General features: G+C 32.7%; 2 protein-coding genes and 2 long non-coding RNA genes across 4 annotated transcripts in view; 2 read left to right on the forward strand and 2 right to left on the reverse strand.

The window, feature by feature from the left end:
• The window catches only part of LOC144850323 (uncharacterized), a 46,664-nt gene that overhangs the window by 10,007 nt on the left and 8,967 nt on the right, over positions 1–27,690 (forward strand). The window lies entirely within an intron of this gene.
• LOC144850327 (uncharacterized) overlaps positions 1–27,690 on the reverse strand; it is a 150,108-nt gene that overhangs the window by 7,823 nt on the left and 114,595 nt on the right. The window lies entirely within an intron of this gene.
• On the forward strand, positions 800–4,114 carry LOC144850103 (uncharacterized). Its single transcript, XR_013614045.1, has 3 exons — positions 800–1,004; positions 2,343–2,614; positions 3,072–4,114. It is a non-coding gene; the product is annotated as an uncharacterized LOC144850103 (long non-coding RNA).
• On the reverse strand, positions 18,422–26,906 carry LOC144850325 (uncharacterized). Its single transcript, XM_078707587.1, has 5 exons — positions 26,862–26,906; positions 25,489–25,550; positions 24,273–24,566; positions 23,839–24,177; positions 18,422–23,411 (listed from the first exon to the last, which is right to left on the reverse strand). Coding segments are annotated over exons 1-5 (819 nt in total). The 5' UTR covers positions 26,864–26,906; the 3' UTR covers positions 18,422–23,289.

Below are 27,690 nucleotides of genomic sequence, written 5' to 3' on the forward strand. Positions count from 1 at the left end.
ATTGCAATGAGTATTGTTCACGTTTAAATTTATTTTTCGTATTACAAACATGGAGATAACAATTATCTGCATCTACATCTTCTACTCCTCCCCACTGACTGTGCCTGGAATAACACGTATTTTATAAACAATTTTCTAGGCATTTCAATTTTGTTTTACCATTAAAAATGATCGGCATTATCCACCAAGCTTTCACGAAAACTTATTCAAAATTGTACATAGAAACTTCTATCATCCATAATAATTAAATAATGATCAAATAACATGGTTTTTATCCTCTTTTTCGGTTGGAATGCATGGAAAGTGTTTATGTGCTCATTATAAGCCTCATCATTTTTAGTCGCATGGACGCGACTCTATAGTTCACTATGTCGGTCGGTTGATCGGTCTGTCTGTCTGTCTGTCGGTCCGGTATCACTATGCATTGTAGCACGCGACCTAATGGCTGTTGGCCTTGTTTCTCAAACATCCTGTTTCTGCCTCTGTTCCATTTTATTTCATTATAGCCTCTTATATTACAATTGGGACTGCGATAAGATATTGTTAAAATATGGGAACTTGACCTTACCTCAGTCACAGATGGAAAATCGTATTACCCATAAAACACTGAACCGGAAACAAAACTAAGATATCTCTATTAATTAATAGAGATATCTCTATTAATAGAGATATCTTAGATTTTAATAGAGATATCTCTGTTAACAGAGATATCTCTATTTAAAATTAAGATATCTCTATTAAAAACTAAGATATCTCACCCGATTCTGTAGCTGTTAGTACACTCAGTGTGGAAGACTGTCGACAGTCTGCCAGAGACCTGTCTGACTGTATTAAGTACTTTTAATACACGATATCGCTGTCATTAGGTTCCTATCTAGAGACAATTTGTAACGTTATAATAGTGTATTCAATATAAAATCCACTCGGCAACCAGAATAGTAGCAGGTTTATCGTATTGCCATGCAAGAATGGATAGGCGTTTTCCTCTGCTTTTTGGCCTTCTAGTCAGTTATTGTTATTGATTATACGAATTACGTAATTAGTTTAGTAGCTCATCTACCTTTTTAGCAGGGCATACTCAATATCTTAGAGGCTAGGCCTACTACACTCAAGTTAAGTATGAGTTGGCATGGATGGTACGAGTCGACCAGGGTACAACCACTAGCCTTACTAGAAGAACATAGGCTATAGGTCTGCGGGAATGGGAAATCTGGCCTAGAAGGCATAGGCCTACAGGAATCCAGTCAAGTCGCCCCATCGCAAAGTCGCCCAATACAAAGTCGCCCCATCGCATTGGGTACGCCCAAAAAAAAGCCATCATATGAGCATTAAAAGGTCTCGTAGAGCCAGCGGTGTTAGCCTACTACGCATCACTACTACTACTAGCTAGGCTAGGCCTAGCCTAGAGTTCATTTTAAATTAAGTAGGCCTAGGGCTCCAGTAGTAATTTCGGTCGCGTTTTCGGCCTATTTTTCAGGAAATGTGAGAGGTGAGGTGGGTTAGCCCAGCTAGGCTAACCTAACCTGTAAGTAGTATTCTAGCCCATCCATGATGGGTACGCCCGGGTTGGAATTGGTACATGTTGACCCGTATCCGTATTCTTCTAGCTAGGGTGCTGGTAAACCCGTACCCATGCCATCCAACTTAGCTAACTCGTACCCAAATAATTGGTCAACTCGTACCCTGGGCTAACCCATACCTAAACCAACCCGTATGTAATATAAATATAAAATATAATAGTTAATTATATCTCAACCGTAATAGTAATATTAGTAAATAACGATTATTTTATTTACCATTACTATTACTGTTACGGTTGAGATATAATTAACTATTATATTTTATTTGGAATACCAACCGAATGAATCTTTTTAATGAATATAAATATACTTTTAATAGCATTAAACATAGGTACGGGCCAGCCCATGATGAGTACGAGCCAGCCCATGAGGGTATGAGTGAGCCAAAATGTTGGGTACGAGTTGGCATGGGTACGGGTTGACCTGTATCCTTCTAGCTAATCTTACTAGGCCTAGTAGAGTAGGTCTACGCTACCAAGTCCGGCTACAATAATGGTATTCTGTTTATAGCTTTATTGATAGCTTGGTTCAAATCTGGGTTGGGACGGCTTTTTGTCATTCTAAAACAGATTTCCTTATCATAATAAAATAATATATGAATTTAACTGTAATATTGTATACATAATATTAGTAATTGCCATTGCATTTATTATTATTATTATATATTATACGGTTACCCCTTATACTATAGTATAAAACTATAATTTCCTTGTTATATTTTACAATATTTTCTTCACAATTCAACAATTTTGTCTTTCACAGCACAAATTATCATACTGAATCATCACACACCAAGTCTCGTAAATCTCTACTGTATTTCTCCAAACTACTCCAACTACTACATGGTATTTTCTTGAGGCTAAACTACAGTACACGGTATACTGGTACTACCATCATTCCTGGCCCGTCAACCTGGACCACATTACAGTATGGTCCAACACATAAGTACAGCCATACTACTGATTTAAAATAGTGAATTACACCCTGTGGTCAAGACTTTATTTGCTCTTATGCTTATTTCCTCCAAATACAGAGTACGTAGGGCTTTCAATTTGCTTTTATACATGTTAATTTAAAAATCGTTTATGCCTATTGTTGTATCAAATTTAGACTTTAAATACTGGGATGATCACCCTAAATTTTCTTTTTCAATTAACAATTTTATATTTCACAGCTTTTTATTCATAACTGTTAAATTGCATCCCAATACATGGTACCTATTGGTATTATATCTAAAAATACAAAGGTGGCCAACACAGATAGTTTGATATATACAGTACTCTCTTATAAATAGATGTATCTCTCTAAACTACTCCAACTACCTAATTAGCATACTACTGTACACTTTGTAGACAAGAAATAAATTGTATCCACCTAGAGGACTTATGGTAGTACAGTCGATCGTCCTGTCACTGGCCCGGTCAACATAATCTACGCCTAGATTATTACAGTAATTAAAGTAATTATTACAGAGATTTTTTTTTTTTTCAGAAAAGTTATGTGTAGAGAAAGCAGTACTCGTATTAAAAACTAAGCAGGTTGTACTCTTGAACGCAAACTGGCAGGATATTTTAAATATTTTTTATTGTTGAAATGATGGAATCCTAACTTCATTTTCTACGAATTGGAGACAAAGACATATTACGATCCTTTTATTTAAATTTATTTGGATAGACCTCCATGTAAATTCATTAAAGGCTATATGATTGTTTTATATTTTAATATGTGATAGTAGAAAATCATTGTGCATAATGAGGACTAAGAATCTAATATTTACTTGCATTCTCATCTTTTTAAAATTGTATTTATAATGCTGGTAATGAGTTTACTATTGAAAAAGTCATGTTTCCACTTATCTCAATATGTGGCACACCTCTAACCTTGTTAGAACTGACTGTGTTCTACATTATTCTGCTATATAATAGTGCTTCCACCATACTTCAACCTGGTAATTGAATAAATTTCACCGGGGTAAAATTTAAACTAATTATCATCCTTTAACATAAAGTATCCTCCTGAAACATGTATTTGTACTGTACTTCATCTAATATCCATTACTTAATACTAATTTGGGTGATTTATGTCTAACTTCAGGAATGATCTGAGGCTAGAAAAACGAATTTCTGTACATATAATTTATATAAAAAATAAACCAATGTTTTCCTAATAACTTAACCCCTAGGTTGATAACTAACAAAGAAATTATTGAAATTGTGTTCTTACACTATAGGTGTACTGTATCTACATATGCATACTGCGTTGAAAAGAAGAATGTTTTATAGTTATTATAGGTTATTTCCAAATATTAAAGGTCTGATATCTAACAGAAACTAAATGTTACCAAACTATGTTTTTGAAAATCTTTATGATATAATAATTATAATAATATGAACATAATATTAAATTATATTGACTATTTTTTGATAATCATCATGTCCTTATAAATTCATTTATATTTATTTTGTGGTAATATAGTTCATATATTATGTATTAAATAAATTGGTAAGGCCCTATACTGTTTATATTTAAGGAAAGTTTATATACACTATTATTAATTATGCCTACTAATATTAGTATTAATTGTTTATGTAACTATTTTGTCTAATTCCATTGGATTTTTGTATAGGCCAATGGCATTAATGTTTTTCTCAAAGCAAATTAGCCTAATAATGCCATATTTAGACACATAATTCATTGATTTCTGATATTCTGTACTTGTGTATGCATTACTAAAATAGTAGTTATTTTATTACTTTTATAATGTATGTATAAACATTTATTCATTTTTTTTTTACATTTTTTAATTTAAAAATTATTAAAATACCTATCTACCTTTCTGTTATTGTTACTATTATAATATTTTTTGAGGCAGATTGATTTCAATAAAAAAAATTTAAAACAAATAATTTGACTTATACTGTACTATGTTAGTTCAGAAGATGAAGTGTGTGTGGGCAGAATCTGGTGTGTTGGCATGGAGGTTGGTGATGTGAGGTGTAATTTTGTCACTTTAAGTCCTAAATTAGATGTTTTCTGAAGAAAAGAAGTAAGAGGATAGGCTTTCAAACAACTTCAAGAAGATTCACACATAAATAATTACTTCCAAATAAAATAGTATGTAACAGTGTATATTACAGTACATTGAATAAACTCGAGCGGAAAAATAACACACATAAAAAAACATTCATTTTCTTGTCGAAAAGCGCCCTCTCTAGTTTTCTATTAATTTATTAATAATTATTATTAATTAATGAGTAATATAAACATATTTTTAACATTTATTGCTTGAAGCTTATTCTACTCCTAACAAAGTTTCATACCTCCAAATTTCATCAACGTATTCAAAGCACTTCAATAAATATCACATTGAACATTAAAAATTAGGGTTATGATAGAATTTTGCTTAAAAACATATACAAAAAACATCGATAAAAAATATTTTTCGTATTCAAAAACATTTGATACTTGGTAGAAATGTTCAATATAGGTTGCTCCATCCATATTGCAAAAAATAAATAAATATCGAGCCATATCACTGATTTTTTAAATTTACGTTTTTACAAAATGTACACTTATGAAAGATCATACAACTCCAACGCATTTTTTTAACCTAATAACGATTTTGAAAAAACAACGAAAAAAAAACGTTCATGAATGAAATTTTGTTTCCGTGAATAGAGCAACCTATATTGAACATATTAAAAAAGTTTCAAATGTTTTTAAATTCGAAAAGTATTTTTTATCGATGTTTTTTGTATATGTTTTTAAGCAAAATTCTATCATAACCCTAATTTTTAATGTTCAATGTGATATTTATTGAAGTGCTTTGAATACGTTCATGAAATTTGGAGGTATGAAACTTTGTTATGAGTAGAATCAGCTTCAAGCATTAAATGTTAAAAATATGTTTATATTACTCATTAATTAATAATAATTATTAATAAATTAATAGAAAACTAGAGAGGGCGCTTTTCGACAAGAAAATGAATGTTTTTTTATGTGTGTTATTTTTCCGCTCGAGTTTATTCAACGTACTGTAATAATTATAAACTGTTACATACTATTTTATTGGGAAGTAATTATTTCTGTGTGAATCTTCTTGAAGTTGTTTGAAAGCCTATCCGCTTACTTCTTTTCTTCAGAAAACATCTAATTTAGGTCTTAAAGTGACAAAAATACACCTCACATCACCAACACCCAACACACCAGATTCTGCCCACACACATTTCATCTCCTGAACTAACATAGTACAGTATAAGTCAAATTAATTGTTTTAAATTTTTTTTATTGAAATCAATCTGCCTCAAAAAATATTATAATAGTAACAATAACAGAAAGGTAGATAGGTATTTTAATAATTTTTAAATTTAAAAATGTAAAAAAAAATGAATAAATGTTTATACATACATTATAAAAGTAATAAAATAACTACTATTTTAGTAATGCATACACAAGTACAGAATATCAGAAATCAATGAATTATGTGTCTAAATATGGCATTATTAGGCTAATTTACTTTGAGAAAAACATTAATGCCATTGGCCTATACACAAATTCAATGCAATTAGACAAAATAGTTACATAAACAATTAATACTAATATTGGTAGGCATAAAATAATAGTGTATTATAAACTTTCCTTAAATATAAACAGTATAGGGCCTTACCAATTTATTTAATACATAATATATGAACTATATTACCACAAAATAAATATAAATGAATTTATAAGGACATGATGATTATCAAAAATAGTCAATATAATTTAATATTATGTTCATATTATTATAATTATTATATCATAAAGATTTTCAAAAACATAGTTTGGTAACATTTAGTTTCTGTTAGATATCAGACCTTTAATATTTGGAAATAACCTATAATAACTATAAAACATTCTTCTTTTCAACGCAGTATGCATATGTAGATACAGTACACCTATATTGTAAGAACACAATTTCAATAATTTCTTTGTTAGTTATCAACCTAGGGGTTAAGTTATTAGGAAAACATTAGTTTATTTTTTATATAAATTATATGTACAGAAATTCGTTTTTCTAGCCTCAGATCATTCCTGAAGTTAGACATAAATCACCCAAATTAGTATTAAGTAATGGATATTAGATGAAGTACAGTACAAATACATGTTTCAGGAGGATACTTTATGTTAAAGGATGATAATTAGTTTAAATTTTACCCCGGTGAAATTTATTCAATTACCAGGTTGAAGTATGGTGGAAGCACTATTATATAGCAGAATAATGTAGAACACAGTCAGTTCTAACAAGGTTAGAGGTGTGCCACAATTTGAGATAAGTGGAAACATGACTTTTTCAATAGTAAACTCATTACCAGCATTATAAATACAATTTTAAAAAGATGAGAATGCAAGTAAATATTAGATTCTTAGTCCTCATTATGCACAATGATTTTCTATCACATATTAAAATATAAAACAATCATATTATAGCCTTTAATGAATTTACATGGAGGTCTATCCAAATAAATTTAAATAAAAGGATCGTAATATGTCTTTGTCTCCAATTCGTGGAAAATGAAGTTAGGATTCCATCATTTCAACAATAAAAAATATTTAAAATATCCTGCCAGTTTGCGTTCAAGAGTACAACCTGCTTAGTTTTTAATACGAGTACTGCTTTCTCTACACATAACTTTTCTGCAAAAAAAAAAAAATCTCTGTAAATATGTATTTTAATTACTGTAATAATCTAGGCGTAGATTATGTTGACCGGGCCAGTGAGAGGACGATCGACTGTACAGTACTACCATAAGTCCTCTAGGTGGATACAACTTATTTCTTGTCTACAAAGTGTACAGTAGTATGCTAATAGTACTATTATTAGATTAGGTAGTTGGAGTAGTTTGGATATCTATTTATAAGAGAGTACTTTATATTTATAGATATAATACCAATAGGTACCATGTATTGGGATGCAATTCAACAGTTATGAATAAAAAAAACTCTGTATGCTTTTTTCTAAAAATTGTTAATTGAAAAAGAAAATTTAGGGTGATCATCCCAGTATTTACAGTCTAAATTTGAACGTTATGCAACAATAGGCATAAACAATTTTTAAATTAACAGGTATAAAAGCAAATTGGAAGCCCTACGTACTCTGTACGTTGGAGGAAATAAGCATAAGAGCAAATAAAGCCAAACCGTATAATATATAATAATAATATATGCAATGGCAATTACTATGTATACAATATTACAGTTAAATTCATATATTATTTTATTATGATAAGGAAATCGTGAAAGTACGTTGTTTGTTTTACTTTTGTATTTTTGGCGGCGATTGCCTTCCATAAATCTGTTTTAGAATGAGGAAAAGCCGTCCCAATCCAGATTTGAACCCAGCTATCAATAAAGCTATAAACAGAATAGACTATTATTGTAGCCGGACTTTAGCGTAGACCTACTCGAGGCCTAGTACGATTAGCTAGAAGGGTACAGGTCAACCGTACCCAAATTTTGGTTTACTCGTACCCAACACTTTGGCTCACTCGTACCCATCATGGGCTGGCTCGTACTAATCATGGGCTGGCCCGTACCTATGTTTAATGGCGAATGCTATTAAAAGTATATTTATATTACATACGAATTGGTTTGGGTACGGGTTAGCCCAAGTGGGTACGAGTTGACCAATGATTTGGGTACGAGTTAGCCAAGTTGGGTTGGCATGGGTACGGGTTGACCAGCACCCTAGCTAGAATACAGATACGGGTCAACCCGTACAAATGCCAACCCGTACCCATCATGGATGGGCTAGAATACTACTTACAGGTTAGGTTAGCCTAGCTGGGCTAACCCACCTCACCTCTCACATTTCCTGAAAAATAGGCCGAAAACGCGACCGAAATTACTGGAGCCTAGGCCTACCTACTTAATTTAAAATTAACTCCTAGGCCTAGGCTAGCTAGGCCTAAATAATAGTGATCCATAGTAGGCTAACACCTCTGGCTCTACGAGGCCTTTTTATGCTCATAGGATATGATAGGATAGCTTTTTTTGGGCATACCCAATGTAGGCCTATGCCTATCTAGGCCAGATTTCCCATTCTCGCAGGACTATAGCCTATGCTCTAGTAGGTGTACCCTGTCGATTCACCCCCTGGTCGACTCGTACATGCCAACTCGTACTTAACTCCCTAAACTCGTACCACCCAAATAATTGGTTGATTTGACGCTAGTAGGCCTAGCCTAGCTACGATATTCATTATGCCCTGCTAAAAAGGTAGATGAGCTACTAAACTAATTACGTAATTCGTATAATCAATAACAATAATTGACTAGCCTAGGCCTAGAAGACCTAAAAGCGGCGGAAAACACCTATCCATGCATGGCAATACGATAAGATAAACCTGCTACTAATACTATTCTGGTTGCCGAGTGGATTTTATATTGAATACATATTATAACGTTACAAATTGTCTCTAGATAGGAACCTAATGACAGCGATATCGTGTATTAAAAGTACTTAATACAGCCAGACAGGTCTCTGGCAGACTGTCGACAGTCTTCCACACTGAGTGTACTAACAGCTACAGAATCGGGTGGATATCTCTATTTAAAACTAAGATATCTTAGTTTTTAATAGAGATATCTCTATTAATAGAGATATCTCTATTAATAGAGATATCTCTATTAATAGATATCTTAGTTTTAAATAGAGATATCTTAGTTTTAAACTAAGATATCTTTATTAATAGAAATATTTCTGTTAATAGAGACATCTCTATTAAAAACTAAGACACCCCAATGACGCCCAAGATGGCAGGAAGAAATAGTACTCTCGCACATAAAATTCATGATAAATGGCACCTATAATTTGCAGTAAAAGACACTCTCATATGTAGCATGCTACCAATGAGCAAAACGATCATACTTTTCTCTCCAATAAACACACGTTACTAATTACAGGACGATATAATATGTTATTGCCGATTTCATTCACTCAGTATTTAGTTTTGATTGCGTTGCGTTCAAGTTCAATGCGAACGTACATCTAGGAGAAACCCCGAAAAAACGCAAATTCAATGCTTATTATAGCTCAATATTTATTTACATCAATTTGTTGAAGAAATTAAATATATAAATATAAATAGGTATTGATACAGTTGGGTGGGTGGCCTAGTACACAGTTACTACAGTTAGTGTACTATATTATTATTAACATTATTACTCTATGATGATGTTCTGTAGATAACCACGGCGTTCCATTTTTGACGTATACACTTTTATTTATGCTTGCTGACTGCCAGCGATCTAAACAATAGGTGGGCATACGCGTCAATATCTTGTTACATCCAGGGACCAAAATGCGTTTCAGGTGAAAATAGGCTATTCATTTCGCAACGCACGCAGCAACGGCAATGGTGACCTCTAAATAAACTATAATTAAGATGCTTTGTTTGAAATGTTCATGAACTAATTCAATTATTGCTGCCTGGGCTCAACATTCTTTAGATGGTTTGTGTTATGGGTAGTTTGTTCGGCGTATTGTCGTTTGGGCTAGTGGTAGATGGTCACACATTGTATTGGATGGTGTAGCCTAGATACTAGGTGAATGGTTTAAGTTTTCATTGAACTGCATGAGATAATATTGGATGGTTTGAATGTTGTACGAATTAATTATTGGTGGAAAGTATGTATTATGTATTTTTGGCGGGTTTAGCTTTCCATACCTAGCACCAGGCGCGCGCACGTTACAGCAAGTTAAATCATCTTTGGACCAACATCTGTTATATTATTAATAATATTTATTTAACTTGCTGTAACGTACTTAAGCCTAGAGCCTAGTTAGAGAGTAGCAGGAACATCCTCAGGTGCGCGCGCCTGGTGCTAGGCAATTTTGGCAATCTATGAGCTCAAAAGGAGAAGTATTTAGCAACTTATTAATAGTTACGTATTTTTCTTTTTCAAATAAAAAATAAATACATTCACAGCACAATTTACATATTTAGCTAAAATTAAAAGTTATCAAGTGATAAAATATTAAGATTAATTCGTTAGCCTACCCAAATTTGACACTATTTAGCAAGTGTATTCAGGAAAAACTACAGTATTAAAAGGCAGTAAAATGATCATAATATATAATCCGTATCCGAACATCTAATACCTGAAAAATTACTAAGACACGCACAACTATACACCTAGGAAAATTACCAAATAGGAAAACTATGCCCTTAGGACAATTACTACCCTCCAGGAAAACTACCCCTATAGGACAGCACCCTCTAGAAAAACTAACCCTGGACAACCACACCTAGGATAACTATTCTCATGATACCTACCCTTCTATGAAGCTACAGTATTTTATTTCATTTCCTTTATTTTACCTTTTCAATAGCAAATTACATTAAAATGGGACTACCTCTGGACAACACTATATTACAGCTACACCTTGAGACAAATAGTTTAGTGATACTTAGGCCTACCTTGCCTGTAGTGATGTTAAAGAGGCATTGAGTTAAAATTCATAAGGGTTTCCTCTTCTCTTAGTGTTGGTTGTGTCTGTCAAAGTCAACAAAGTCAACAATACCAATTTACCGGCGGTCAGCGTATGTTTTTGTTTGTGGATGTTTCTGAACATTCTGCTCAGTAGGTAGGTCACCTAACACCATACGACATTCTTAAATAAATAAAGTCATTATTTAGAATAAATAACAAAAAAACAATAGGCCTAATGAATAATAAATCATGAAATAAAATGAAAGTGAAACCAATAATACTGTATGAAACCTTTCCGAAAGCGTTGGCATTTGTCTGAGCGAATAGTTCTTTTTTGATATTCATTATTATGTTTATTCTCATGAGACGACGATGTTTTTTGGGGTCGTATTTCTATTAGGTAAGTATTTTTTAACGGCAACACGAATCTCTGAACAAGGCCGCATAATTCGGATTTGGGAAGTTATTTAATTGGGAACAATTTCATAAATTTGTGAGCGAAGCAAGCCATTTTGGGCTTGGGGCTAGTGGGGCGCCAAGGGCCCGGTCCCCTGGAAGCTGGCTTTTAAAACAATTTGGTTATATCGGTTTACCGGAAAATTTCTTCTAGTTTAAAAATGTTAAGGCGTAAACATGGTAAACAATAATAAACAAAATGAACTAAAATAATTTATTCTGTAATGACATTCTATATAATTATATATCGATGGTTTACATTTAAAGACACTATAAAGTGTGGACATTTTTGCAATTTGGAGGGGGGGAGGTGCTTACGCACCCGTCGCACCAAGGCAACATGAAGTTGCATATTTGAATCGGTATAAACTCAAGACACGACGTCTAAAAACACCAACACTAAAATAAATAATAATTTGGTGCCTATTTATAATACAGGGGATAATGTCGAATTTTATATAAACTTATAAAACAGAACATTAATTCTCACTCCCAGTTCACAATGATGAACATCGTTAATGCATCTTATTTTCTCATTCGCATTTGTAAAATCTAACTCATGTGAAATTATGTGTGTATACCTAATGTATGTAGGTGATCAGGTGAATTCCAGTAGTATGATTTCCTGAACCCGGCCATAGTTATAAAACGTACAACAGATAAACATTAAAGATAGAAAGAGAACGGTAAAGTTATTTCATTTATTCATGTTTGGAATTTTTTTCTTTAGAATTTACATTCGGTGCGACACACATTCAAACTGATCCTATTCTGCTGGATTCATCTGTTGAATCACATCATTATGTTGAAAGAGACAGTACTTACACGTTTACTTTTCTATCGTCTGTATGTGTGTGTACACCATATTGCAGCAAAAACGGCACTGCACTTAAAGACCTTCAACATGTTAACAACAGCTTCCGATTGTCTGTTGCAGACCTAAACTCATCAGGATCATATTCATGTCTACTAGTGAAACATACTGACACACAAATCTATAAATTTACACTACAAGTATACGGTTAGTAACGTAACAAATTGTTAGGCCTGAAAAAGAACACAATAATTAAACTAACCTTTTGGTTTGTAAAAATAGCCAGTACCGGTACTGTATATGAATTTAACTCTAACATTATACTAGGCATACTATACGATTTGTTAAGAACTGTTGCAAGCAAATATAACATACAGTCTTTATAAATGCATTGGTCTTTGATTTAAGTGGCTTCGGTGAAGGCTAAATTAGAAATGAACGCAACAGATGAAAATTCAAGAAAAGTTGATGTGACTGTTTCAAACCCAACAAACATAAGCTGTTACAGTTACGGGATGATACCACCCGGAGAAATTCAGATATTCTTGGGAAAGGAACTGATAAGTGGAAAAACGTTTCAAATCAAAAATCAGGAGGAACCAGAGTTGTTTGATGTTTTCGCTTCTGCTGACATCATACCAAATTGGGAACATGACGATTTAAGTGTCTTTTGTATAGTAAATCAGTCCCAAATAAATGGTAAACTAAACAAATATAATTCTACTTTAGCCTATACTTTAAAAATACACCTGCTTATATTTTGACAGCTGCACATTCTGAATAATAATATAATTCAAATTTTAAGTATTTTCAATTTAGTGACGGTGAAGTATGAGATAGCACCTTAGTTGGATGTAACTAACGTTTTTTTTTTTGTCTAAAATTCTTTTCACATAGAAGGAAGGGTAGTTGAAAGCAGACACATTCAATTAGAGGGTAAGTGCAATGATAACCTTAGATTACACTGAGCGCTAAAAATGACACTTAGTAATGGTGAATATGTGTTCAGCAAATCAACATTTCATTTCTTGTTAACTTTAGTAACAATCGAGTTCCATCACAAAGCAAGTCTTGAAGTAGGATACTATGTATCTGAAGGAGACGACGTAATCTTAAACTGCACTTCCAACTACCCGTATGCTGCCACTTACACTTGGAGACATGTAGAATCTGGTGAGACAGTTAGTGACAGAATCCTGAAGTACACTAATATAACTTGCAAAGAAGCTGGTCATTATGTCTGTACTGTGGATCCTGAGAAAGAGAGAGCCTCTGCGACTGTTATAACCTATATACACGTGTCCAGTAAGTATAATATAATATAATGTTAACATATCTTTTCTGATATTTTTCTGTAATTGTCTCGGTACTCAAAACGAGGTAATGCTAATTTCTTTATACACATATTTTGGTGTATACTCCATGCATTATTATTTAAAGAAACAATTCTGGTGAAAATAATGTTTATTATGTCTTATTTAATGTTTTAATTTGGGTATCGTAGTGTATTCCTGAATATTTAGCCATTTCGACATTCGAAAAGTTATCCTAAAATTGAATAATCTGTTTCTTGCTTTTTATTCATGTTTTATCCTTTATTTTTAAAAACTAATGAGTATAAAAAAAAGTTAGTTAACCATACTCAAAACAAATGACAGCATAATTTTGTATGCGACTGTTCTAACCTTTTATATTTAATAAATTGAAAACATATAATTACTCTAAAATGTTATTCGACATAAGGGTATGAAGACAGTTTCATTTCGATATGTAATGATGTAACAACTAAAGTCGGGGCTACATCGGCCGCGGTGACAAATGAAGTTACCGAAAATGGAATAATTCATGATGGTGATGATCATGGTAAGTAGGGTAATCGTACACTATGTTAGTCGATGTCATTAAAACCCACATTTCTAATTGAATTGACGACAAGGATCAATATAATTAATCCTTAGTAAAAACAATAAACTAATCCCATATTACCTCTTTACCGAACTGTTTAGTGTGAAGATGATAGGCATCCTTTATTTTGTCGGGCACCCTATATATATTTGTTTATTTATATGAAACCAACTTTCATTATAATGAAAATATGATTGATTACAAATCATACCTAATAGTTATCGTTCATGACAAAGCGAACCACGATTAAAGACATTGTGAAGTTGTTAACAAAACAGGAGTCTTACTATTTTTTTGTCCATAGCCAGCAATGTTCAGATTTCAATAATAGCTTTGAGTTCAGCAATAGCATTCGTGGTTGGATTGCTCACATCTGTGTGTATTGTCAAAATAATGGTGAGACCCGTCAGTGTATATCTAAAAATAATTGATCATGCTTATTTACAATTTCACTAATATTGGTGCCGAATGTAGCTATATATATATATTAATGCAAATATGCTTCAGTATTCCCTACAATCACGGAGGATTTTACCAAGACAGTAAATAATAATCTATTTTTATCTTATCTTATCTATCTAATTTATCACTTTACAGAAGTGTGTGAAGAAAACAAGAAGACGAGCCAAAGCTACAGCTCAATCATCCGTAAGTCAGACATAATTTATATTTTCTCTTTAATATATCGTTTTCGCAAAGAATATTAAATAGAATTGATTGCAGATTTCACTAAACGAACTGTATTTTATTTCTCCTCTTGCATGTCGTTAGTGATGATAGCTCGACGGTGCCTACAATACATTTTCAAATGTCATCTAATAATTTATGTTGTTTTATTTAGGTGTACATGCATTATTTACCAAATCAAAAAGAAGACACCACCTATCAAGATCTTTGTGATGTCTCCACTAGGCCGCCATTTCAGGAAAATGAAACAACCATTCCTCCTCCCCATCAGATGGCAGATTATGAGAACTTAACGTCATCACATTATGTAAACATTGATGATACGGTAGTTAAAACACGTACCGTACCATAATAGAAGATACTACTGTGTAGAAATACAGACATTTTCCCCGAATCATTGCAAACAAAATTGAAATTGATGTGATATGGTATACCGTGAATCTTCTAATTGTAACCCTGGGTTATTATTCTTTGATTGTTTTTTATGGTGGGTTATTATCATAGATTGACTTATAAGCGGGGTTACTATTAGAGTGTGGGTTACTATTAGAAGATTTACGGAATTATAGTTTTGAAAACAACCACAAACAATGATAAGACCTAATCTCATAATGACTGTGATTGTTCGATGGGTGTCTCAGATTAGGGAAAAGTGAAATTACTATATTCCCTGGTCAGATCAACAGACTCACATTATAAATAATAATACCAATAGTAGTAGTAAAATAAATTATCCACTATGAGTTTTTAAATTGAATTAAATAAAGCCGAGGCGACGACAAATGCTTGTGTTACGTCGTTGCCTCGACTTATACGTTTGAACGTACCCCCTTTATAAACATTATTTTAACAATGTAAGCCCACACACGCTACACACGGTAAGGAACCGGCAATGTGCCTTGCCAGGCTAGGTGCATCATCTATCGTACTCAGAGAGGCTTATAGAAAATAAAGAGATTACCGTCAAATTATGCTGTCCGCCTAGTTGTAGTGAACCGCATTATAAATAAACTGACGCACAAATATCTTGTACTAAAGTTAAGTGCTTTTAGTCTGAATATTCCAAGCGTCTTACGGTAAAATACACATGAGATATAAATAGGAATGTGTGTAATTTATTCAAGAATTTGCGCGTGCGCAATGTGTATAAAATCAGATATTCCACTACTTAAAATCCTGCTTAGTCGGTAAAATAGCTGAATATAAATATACATGGCTGTGCGTTTAACGTTTTGCCGTAGGTTCAATTTGTTTTTTCTCTTTTTTTAAGATTATAATTTTTATTTTTGTGAAATAGATTTTGAGATCAGGTAATGATCAGTTTGTTTGATGTCAGTACTGTGACGGGTTCTATTCGCTACATCACTACACACAATAAAAATGATATTCCGTCTCTTTATGTGGAACATAATAATCAGTCCCTGTAAATACACTCACAGTATTAAATTGAAATTAAATTAAATTAAAATAATAATAATTATAATAATAGAGAGAAAAAATCTCAAACAATGTGTACGAAACTCCAGAAATAAAACTAAGAAATACGATATTTTGTGAGCATCGACATTACGAAGTTCTTTTCAAAATCATTAAAGGTATACAAGTACTTTTGATTGATGATGAATGTTTATATTCTGTATATAAACCAGATGACGTAGGTACTGTAACTAAGTACTGTAACTATTTTATGACGATGTTGATAATTAGTCTTTGCGTAGTCTTTTTAGTAATTTCGCCGCATGCTCAGTACATTTGAGTAAAAAATGCCAGAAATGCATTCATTAGGAGTGTAAGACTGTGAAAGTACAAAATAATATTGATATATCAAACCAAATTTATAAAAATAGACTTCGTGATAATCACCATTCACTCAGGGCTTAGGTCCAAGCTTGCCCACTATCCGAGTGATAAATGGTAGATCCCAACTCGCTAGCATTCCAACATACATATCTTATCTTGGCAATTGTGTATACAAAAACATATTTACAATGTTATTTAATAAAGAATCAACCCCACAATTAGCTACAATGTAACAGACTAAACCTATTTGAATTTTCGCGAGTTTTGGTGGATTTTTTTAAATCATTAAAAATGTGCTAATTTAAATTTTAAATATTGTTTATGTGGCCAATAAAAGATGTAAAATATATATAGAATATACAAATATTTTTCACAGTACATTACCTTTTCAAGTGTCATTCTTTACCTTTATTTGTTTTTTCTCTTACAATATTAAATTATTTGTCTGTAAGTTTATTTATGATTCATAAATCCACATGATTTACGGTAAATGATTATTTTGATATTATTGAACATAAATATAACACAAAAATTAATCATGATTTCAACTACTCATTTGAGTATTGCATTTTCAGACGCCATTATTTGAAATAAGCTTCATCATATTATCTCAAGGAATATATTTTCTAATGAACTCAAAGAACTACTGTTATCAGAGTATCTGTATCATTAATGCCATATTTTTTATTCATTTTTATTTTTTTTATAGTTTTTTGCTAAAGCATATTATTTACTTTAGAATAATCTATTCTAGGTTTAGATTAGCTTCTGCCATTTCCTAGATACTTTTGAAATATCATGCACGCATGTATTTGTACAATAAAGTGATCAAATAAATGGTAATAAGTTAAAACTACAAAAATAATAAGTCTATGTATTTCTTATGTTGAGAAGTTTCACAGTTAAAGAACTTTTTAAAGCTGTTAGTTTTCAACAAAAAATATCGAAGCTTGTCAATTATCGTTATTATTAAATCTTATTCAATCTAAGATTATGGAACGTGCAGAAGGAAATATCCCCGAACGACCGTCTCAAATCAATCATTTGTTACTAGGGTTTACGTGTATACACGACTTAAGCGAATAAACTATTTCAACTACCTGTACATTCCAAATCCTAATTATTATTGTCTAAAATTCGGCGTATGTAATGTAATGATAATCTAAACAGGGTCCAGTCTTCATGCATATTTGTACAATAAAGTTAACAATCAATCAATCGGTAATATTATATGCATACACACATGTTTACTTCATCGTGTTTGTAATTCGCAAACTTATGATATTATGTTATAGGCGAAAATTAACTTCGCTGATAACTGAAATATAAACTCAAAGCGCTCCTGAAAAAAGGGCATTGGCAAAACTAATCTGTAAACCTAAAAAACTACAACATCTAGAAACAAAATCCATATTAGTCGTATTTAAATAAACCCCAAACAGTATCATCATATTTTCACAAGTAACAAAAGGAAAAAAGACTGAAAATGCCATGGTGTAGTTTTACTAATACTTTAGGACAGCATACATAAATTAAAAGTGGATTGTGGCATGCAGCATTTTAATCAATTAAAGGATTGCAACTTAGCACATATACTGTAGCGTATAAAATATGTTTACATGCATTCAAAATATGTTATCTATCTTGAAAATTAAAATAGGATATTACATTTAGTATATCCGTATACCAATTTCTATAAAAAAAAATTCTTTTATTACTAAAATATATTAATTTCATAATAACATTTCATGATCTTGATATCTTAACATATTCACTAACATATTCATTTCTTATCATAGGTCATAATTTTAGCAAATTCATTTCTTAAAATGGACCTGAAATGGACTTTCGATTTTCAAGAAATTCACACATGTTATTTAAATGTATCAAATTAACACAAGTCCATACAAATAAAAACAAAATGTATAGTATTTTGAGAAAAAACGAAATTTTAAGATACCTTGGTAAATTAGCGAAAATTACTCACGCCATTGCAATATTCTATTTCAACGGCCGTCGGGAGCATCTATATTCACGACGTCACATATACACACGACGGTAGTCCAAGAGCATTAGTTCATAAGTATAGGCAGACCCGGACATTTCTGGTAACAAGCTAATTTTTTCAGGAAAGGTCCAGAACTATGATTGGAACATCATACTAAAAGTCCTGAAAAATCCTCCTTGTGCTCTCCGAGAAATCCAAGATGGCGTCCAATATGGCTGCCATTTTAATTAGTCTATAACTTTGTAACCGCTTGTCATAGAGTATTGGTTTTGGTGGCAAATAGTTCACAGGATATACATTCCTATTTGCTCTAACAGAAAATTTTGTTAAAAAATGGCCGCTACTACAGTTTCTTGTAGTTTGACCTTTGACCTGGTCTTATCATATCTCGGTAATGGCTTGTCATAGAAAATTGAGATTAGGCCCAAATTGTTCAGAACATGCATATTTATATTTGGTGTAATAAAATATTTTATCCCAAAATGACCGGAAGTGAGGTTATTGACCTCTTATTGACCTATTCAAATATCTTTTACCGTATCTCAAGAAATATTTGTCGTAGGGCGTAACTTTTGGTGTCAAATTGTTTGGAACATATACATTTCTATTTAGTCTAATACACCAATTTCCCCTAAAATGCTCGGAAGTAAGTTAATTTATTGCAAATTTAAAAAAAGAGCTGCATATAAAACAAAATTTTAACCTTAAAACATGTTTTGGGCATAGCACATCATCAGGTAAAGTGAATTGTTACAAAAAGAAAATAGAAAATCAATAAATTACAAAGAACAACTGTCAGTGGCTAATCAAAGTTAGTTAAGTAAACATATATGGCACATATTCGGATTGTCAAAAACAAATGTCAAAGACCCTTTATCTGCAATTTTGGGATTAGATTTTTAAACGCGACTCTATAGCTCACGATGTCGGTTGGTAAACCCTAACCCATATTCATATTTTTTCATTATTTTGACACTGGATATTAATACTTGGAGGCAAATATAAATGTTTTTAAACATTTTTCAAAATTGTTTAACATTTTCAGCAATTTCGGTCGGTTGGTCAGCCGGTAATCACTAACTCATATTGATATTTTTTCGTTATTTTGACACTGAATATTAATACTTGGAGGCAAATATAAATGTTTTAAAAAAATGTTCAGCAATTTCGGTCAGTCAGTAAACAATTACTCAAATTTGTGCACGCGCATGCAGCCATGTATATGGCCTTGTTGACTTATTAAAAATAACGCATTTTGAAACATTCCTTGTTTTAAATATTCGTTATATGGTTTATTTATGATAAAAAGAGAATGTACCCTAGGTATTTCGCATCAAACACCCTTTACCTGGCATGCATAGACTTTTTTTCAGATTTTATTTGGTACTTGTGGAAGTCCATGAAAAATAGATTGAAAGACACGGGCAATGATCCCGGTACCTCTCACATATTAAGTGAGTGCTCTACCATTTGAGCTAGTCCCCCAGTTACATATTTAACTGTTCAAAGATGAACAAATTATCGCCATATGCCATATATAGGATTTATTATATATTTAAAATATGCAAAATAAGGGTCTTTAAATCAGCAGCATTCTGTTACAGCAGCATTCTGTTACAGTCATTCATCGTCTGATGTTGCATCTTCAACATTTTGGTGTTTGTTGCTTTTTTCACATCATTATCATTATGTTGATCTGTATGGGTGTTGTTGCACGTTTTCCCAAAACAGTTATGACGTTAATTTGTTTTCATCTTTAAACAGTTAACAAGTTAAAGTCTAGGCTTGCCAGTTAGAGAACATTCAAGAGTGCATTCTCTTTTAAAACAAGGAATGACCTGGTTTCATGCTTCAAAATGCATTATTTTTACAAATAAAATGGTCTATTACATTTGTTTTTGACAATCCTAAGTATAATACATGCCATGTACATAGTGTAGTGTTTGCCATTTTCATGCGAAATGTATATGACCTGAACATTTCATTTTCACAGTATCATAAAGTCTATACATTTCCTAAATTACATAAAAGTTATACTTCTAATGAACAAAAATAATTATCTTAATTTCTATAATAAAATAATAAAAATAACGACGTGATTTCAACAAAGCACTAATTCGCGTATGTAACGCGAGTTAAAGACGAATAAAGCATTTAAAATGTATTCATGACATCTACATATGGGTGGCATTTTGTAGCAATAACATTTCAACCATAACTAGTATGAGAATTTACGTTTCCCTGTTTTTTGGTCATGTCCATTTTTTGTAACAAGTGTTACCGATATTCTTTGTTCTATCGAAGTAAAATTTACCCTCAAGGTTATTGTTGAAACAAAACACTCTTCAACTACCCAATAAAATGTAACGCCATTTTTTTGTTTACTTAACCAACTTTGATTAGTTATGACTTGATATTTTCTTTTTGTAACAATTCACTTTACCTGATGATGTGCTATGCCCAAATGATGTTTTAAGGCATTTTTTTGAAAGTTGAAACTTTTATTTTATCTACAGTATTCATAATACTCTATACAGTATATGCAGCTCTTTGATTTGTTTAATTTTCAATAATTTAACTTACTTCCGAGCATTTTAGGGAAAACTGTTGTATTAGACTAAATAGAAATGTATATGTTCCAAACAATTTGACACCAAAAGTAACGCTATACGATAAATATTTCTTGAGATATGGTAAAAGATATATGAATAGGTCAATAAGAGGTCAATAACCTCACTTCCGGTCATTTTGGGATAAAATATTTCATTACACCAAATAAAAATATGCATGTTCTGAACAATTTGGGCCTAATCCCAATTCTCTATGATAAGCCATTACCGAGATATGATAAGAACAGGTCAAAGGTCAAACTGCCAGAAACTGCAGTAGCGACCATTTTTTGACAAAATTTTCTGTTAGAGCAAATAGGAATGTATATATCTTGAACTATTTGACACCAAAATCAATACTCTACGACAAGCGGTTACAAAGTTATAGACTAATTAAAATGGCAGCCATTTTGGACGCCATCTTGGATTTCTCGGAGAGCACAAGGAGGATTTTTCAGGACTTTTAGTATGATGTTCCAATCATAGTTCTGGACCTTTCCTGAAAAAATTAGCTTGTTACCAGAAATGTCCGGGTCAAACTCTAATGCTCTTGGACTATATGCCGCCCGATAGTCCGTGAATGATCGACGGCCTGGAAAGATACGCGAAGCGTTCACACTAATACTAATGTATTCAATATATAATGTTGAAATATAGTGCCCTAAAATGTACTTTGTTTGTTCTAAAACCCGAATTTAGAAGGCCTAGGCCTACCTCCCAAACCTTTACTAGACCTAGGCCCCAGCGCGCGGAGTCGATCCACCACCCACCCATATGCGAGGCTCTGTTTCATGTGCATCCAAAGCGATACCAACAACTTGCTGCTCATTGTCAAGCCAAAGTAAAATATGAATCAAATTCGTTTTCGAACTCCCTGATTCGTGACAAATAAATTATCATCTCATATTACTAATTTAATTCTGCTAAACTAAAAACTAAAGAAACTAACACATTTTAGCAGTATAAATTACGAACGATATACACAATACACGAACGGAAAAATATGGATACGCATCATTGCACACGGCGCTGTATCCCGGACAACGTTGCCAGGCTAACGTCCGGATTGCCAGAAAAAAACTGTTGATTTGGAGATTTTAAATCGTCATTTACTCGATGAATAACCGTTTATACGGTAATAATTTTATCTAAAAAAATTCTAAATACGTTTCTGCAAAAGCACAAGCATTTTTTAGAAAATACTCCATAGATTTCAAGAGTTATAGCCAAAAAACTGCAAATTGTCCATTGGAGGGATAGGAATATATTCGCAAAGTGACGTCACCCGCGAATTTTTTTGATTTTCAAATGGGGCTTTCCCCAATAGGGCGAATTTATATTTTGTAACAATATACATTCTAGCAACACCTAATAGCCCCCAAAACATCATTCTAAAATGAAAAAAATCGAAAATCCATTTCAGGTCCATTTTAACTTAATAATATTGTTGCATATTCATTTCTTAAATTAATCATATTTTAGCGTATTCATTTTTGGTATTCTAATTTCTTAGCATATTTATTTCTTATCCCGTATTCATTTTTTTAACACATTCATATTTTAACATATTCATTTCTTGTCATAATCATATTTTATCATATTCATTTCTTAACATGTTCATTTCTTAACACATTAATATCTTAACATATTCATTTCTTAACATGTTCATTTTTTAACATTATCATAATCTTAGCGTGTTAATTCTTTGTTTATTTTTTGAGCATATTTATTTCATAACATATTCATTTCTTAATACATATTCGATTCGTCGTTCGCTATCGTCCTATGAATAGGTCTAAAGCAATATCAAACTAGGAAAGCGGTTGGTTCTCTCACTAGGATGAACTTTTTATATTCTTTTGTTTTTATATACATATTTATCGTCGATCGTTATCGTCCTAGTGTGAATACCCAAAGCAATACCGGTATCAAACTATAGGAAAACGGTTGGTTCACTCTAACGATTTTTTTTCCTTTTAATAAAGCATCTGACTAGAACTGAGAACAATATTACCATAAAAACCATACAGCCAATGACAATCAGCGTGTATTTTAGACGATTTTCATCTTTGTTATAGCCTAAAAACAAAACAAAATAAAAATATACAAAATACGATTACCATTGAACTATCTAATAACGTATTCAGATGAGATAGATCACGGTAGTTAAAACGTAATACAGTACTAAAATAGGCCTATGATACATGATGTTGATTATAAGCATTTGAGATTTATGCTTGATTTTTATTATACTAATTTAATTCTGTATGGATCACTTAGGCCTAACTGTTGATGGTTATAATAGTAAAGTGATAATTCAGGCATATTGTGTTCATGACTGTGTGGTTAGTCCTAGAGGATACATTAAAGAAACAAAGTTCGAGCTGTATTGGTATTGACTATAACTTCGAAACCATGCAAATTAAACAAAATTAAAAATTGTGGATTTGCATTATTTCGAAGTTATTATAATCAATACCACTACATCTCGTACATTCATTCTTACCCTCAACAACAACAGCCTCATATTTCACTGAAACATTACGGCCGCACGTGGCTGGACCAAAGAGTGTGCAAGAAGCAATAAACTTTCTATGTAGGCCTACTTGCTCAGCATTTTCTTCATTGGTGGCGTAGATGACTGATGTCAGTACACCAGCGTTATAAGATGTTGTGACATTCTGAATATTCTTTTTAAGATCATCTGCCAATGTCCAGTAGATACTGGCATGTTCTTTTTGAGTGAGGTTACTAGCACTACATGTAAATTGAAGGGGGTCACCGTCTGATATTTCATTGATAAGACAAGTATTCTTATTGCAATCACCTGTTAACTGTGGCTGATCTGCAAAAACGAAACGCTCCAGTCGGTCAACTTTTAAAGGCGATTTTACACATTTTAAAGTGTCGTCAGTAAACTTTGTTTATGTGTCAACTTACCGTATGGTTTTGTTGTCCACATGATCGTCTCCTTGTTAATTCCTTCATCAATCACTGTGCATTTGTATTTCTCTGATTTCGATATGTTATACACTTTCAATGAAAATGTTTCGTTCTGTATTTCGAACATTGTGTCATAATTGTCCTCCAATATGTTGGTTCTAATTGCAGTATATGATGAAACAGCTTCATCATTTACATGCCATATGACTGATAATAGTTTCATGGTGCTGGTATAACCACAGTCTAAAACAATGTCTTCAAAGGGGCAGAAGTGGATCGTATTATCGGCCACTATATCAATAGTTAAAAATGTAAACATAGTTACTGTATCTACGAGCAGGGGTCGTGAAAAACATCACTCTGTGATCCTTTTTGGGCCAGCCCGTGGTCCGAGGTTAATAATTAGAGACGCGCTCGAGATAGGGCGTGTCTCATGGCAAGTAGGGATAGAATAAAACGTAGCATGTGGATTGCAATGGCCTGGACAACGAAAACGGTTTTTCGGCAATAAATTATAAGAATAACCCACAAACTTCTAATTGTTCGTTTTTAGTAGCGTGCAACGCGACTCTACAGCTAACTTATGTCGGTCGGTTGGTAAACACTAACTTGACCACGCGACTGCAGCCATCTATATGGCCTTGTTATACAAAGATAACAATCAATGTTTTGTTTTCATAATGTTTTTGGATGTTTTTAATTGTCAATACATTTATTTGAGGTACATTTCGGCTTGACATGACTGTAAGCCCAAATAATACTGATTTGTATTTAAAAGGGTACCCTAGAATATGTGTTTACCCTTAGCCAGCTTATACTGTAGTTATAATATTATCACATTATATAATTAAATGGGATATAAGCCTCTATATTATATTCATATAAATTACGGTGAATACACGAACCTTCGGATCCATAATGTTATTCAATAATAGGCTTATAACATTAATAAATACTGTAATAATAATTTTTTCAATAAAAAAAAAGCATACTCTCGTAGACCTAAAATTCCTATAATGTTACTGGTATTCATTGTTAAATGCCATGTGTTTCATGTCTAGCGCCCTCGGACCACGGGCTAACCGAAATGTCAGCGCCCTCGGATCACCACCAGACTGGCCCAAAAAGAACCAGACTGTTTCACGACCCCTTTACAAATAAATCACTAACAAAATACACACATTTAGGCCTACACTTGCTTAATTTTACTTACACAATACATTTACCACCTTGATCCATGAACATAGGATGAGATAACACCGACCATGGAACTTCCTATAGAATAGGAGAGAAAACAAAATAGGTCTACAATCATTTGATTATAATCCAATCTTTAATGTTAGCATAGTTACTGATGCTACCTTTTTTATACCAATAAGCAAAATCCAATGCCCACCAAGACGATCTCATTTGTATAATTATAATTTTCGACACCTGAAAGAAAATAGTGTAAAGGTGTTGGGTCAAAAGATGTTTAATATCTTAGTTTCTTTATACTAAGCAGACCTTGTTATTTTAGTGTTGCAAAGCAGCTATTCAAGTTCTGGACTTATTATTCCAAACTCTCTGCAATTTCTACATTCCCACCGGTCTTTAGTGCGACAATTCACTTACCCAATTATATAATATATATATAAGAAAAGGTGGTAACGGCTATTAATGTAGTAATGAAAATTGCCTCACAGCTAAAGTAGATATATATATATATCCATATAAGCGACTACCTCCCTAATAACATACATAAGCAACCATCCTCTTAAACGATAACCATCTTCCTTAAGGGACCGCTTTCTCATGACCACATCTCGTAAGTGGCTATCTCTCTTAAACGATTATACCACCTCTCGTAAGGGACCCAGATTCTAATCGACCACCTCTAGTAAGTGAAAACCTCCTCTCATAAGAGAGATAAGAGTTCTCGTAAGCAACCAACTCTCGTAATAACCCTCTCGTAAGTGAACACCTTCACGTTATCTTTATTGTGCTTTAACAAACATGGTATAAAAACAAAATTGGTTGCTGGTTATAAAAAAGAATATCAATAAAAACATTTAAAAAGTTCAAGGCATACGGAAAACAATATTTAAACAAAAAATACTAATGACATCCACTTCTATTTACAGTTATATTAAAATTAAGGGAATGAGTAATATATTTCATGATTGTAGATAGCTTCCTTTGCGGCCTAACGTTTTATGGAACTCATCCAGATTCCAGGCTGTCACACCTAGATTGAACGTAAATATATGGCTACAGAATATTAGTAACTAAATGTCTTTATTTCTTTGTCCGTCGTACCAACGGTCACCCACCCTCAATTCCCCAGCACAGATCGTCATATGTTATAGTAATAGTTAGCTATTTTTAACCTCTCACTACGACCTTCAATGTATTTACTATGGCCATACTGTACGTTGCAATTCGTTCTTGATAGGCTTTGTGACGAGAAAGCGTAGGTCTACTCTACTATTGTAGTAGTAGTCGTAGTCGTCGTACTAGTAGTAGCAGTAGTAGTAATGGTCGTGTTAGTAATAGCAGTAGTAGTAGTAGTGCTATAAGCAAATGCATTAAAATAAACTGACTTACATTGTGTTTACAGTTTTTCAATTAGTGGAAACTGGATGGTCACATCATGGAGTAAAGAATAAGAGGAGGCACAACACGGCCTAGCTATCCAGTTTACTTTATAATTGAACTGCGCATGCTCGATGTATATTTCAGTATTTATTTACCTTCTCATGCCCCTTTTTTGGACAAAAATAAGGGTCGCAAGTAGTTATTGGGTGGGACTCGAACCCACGACCTCCAGATCACTAGCCTGGCGTTCATACCTCTAGACCACCGAGCTTGCGCTGATGGCTAGTGGTTAGATTCGAGCCCAAGTAAGCAGCGGGTACTGCACCAACAGGATTGTAATTGTAGTTTTGCGTCAGGGAGTTGAGTAATTAGATGTTCTTGCCCTACTCTGACGTAATTTGTACTTTATACTAAGTACATTTGAGAATACTTGCGAAAAAAGTTTTTTTTTAAATACAATTTTATTACAAGTCTAAAAGGTGTGTCAGATAAAAAACACATTTTTTAAAAATAGCTACTCGGGGAAATTAAACAATTACTGAAATCAAACACAGTGTCATGTTTTCTAGGTAGGCTATAACTAAATAAAGAGAAAAGGTACCCTTAAGGTGTCTTAATAATGACCTCATCACATAAATTTGGGATGAGTTAGTTTAGATGGAATTTAAATGACAGTTTTAAAACGCAGCCTGTGTTAAAAATTGGGGATTTTTCAGATTCCATTTTGGCCCCCATTGGTTCAAAGAAGGCGAATAATTTTTCAATTCCCATTTCTAGTGAAAATGTTAGTATGGTTTTGTCTACGTGTATGTATGTGTGAAACAATTATCTTAAAAGA

This window comes from Antedon bifida, chromosome 8 (assembly GCF_963402885.1).
Source record: "Antedon bifida chromosome 8, ecAntBifi1.1, whole genome shotgun sequence".
Classification (NCBI taxonomy): domain Eukaryota; kingdom Metazoa; phylum Echinodermata; class Crinoidea; order Comatulida; family Antedonidae; genus Antedon; species Antedon bifida.

Bases quoted from the DNA above. Each gene is read 5' to 3' on its own strand.
- LOC144850325 (XM_078707587.1), bottom strand. The intron at 24,567-25,488 runs GTAAGTAAAATT...CTATTGATATAG, and splicing joins CAAGGTGGTAAATGTATTGT to TGGCCGATAATACGATCCAC. The intron at 24,178-24,272 runs GTAAGTTGACAC...TCGTTTTTGCAG, and splicing joins GTGGACAACAAAACCATACG to ATCAGCCACAGTTAACAGGT.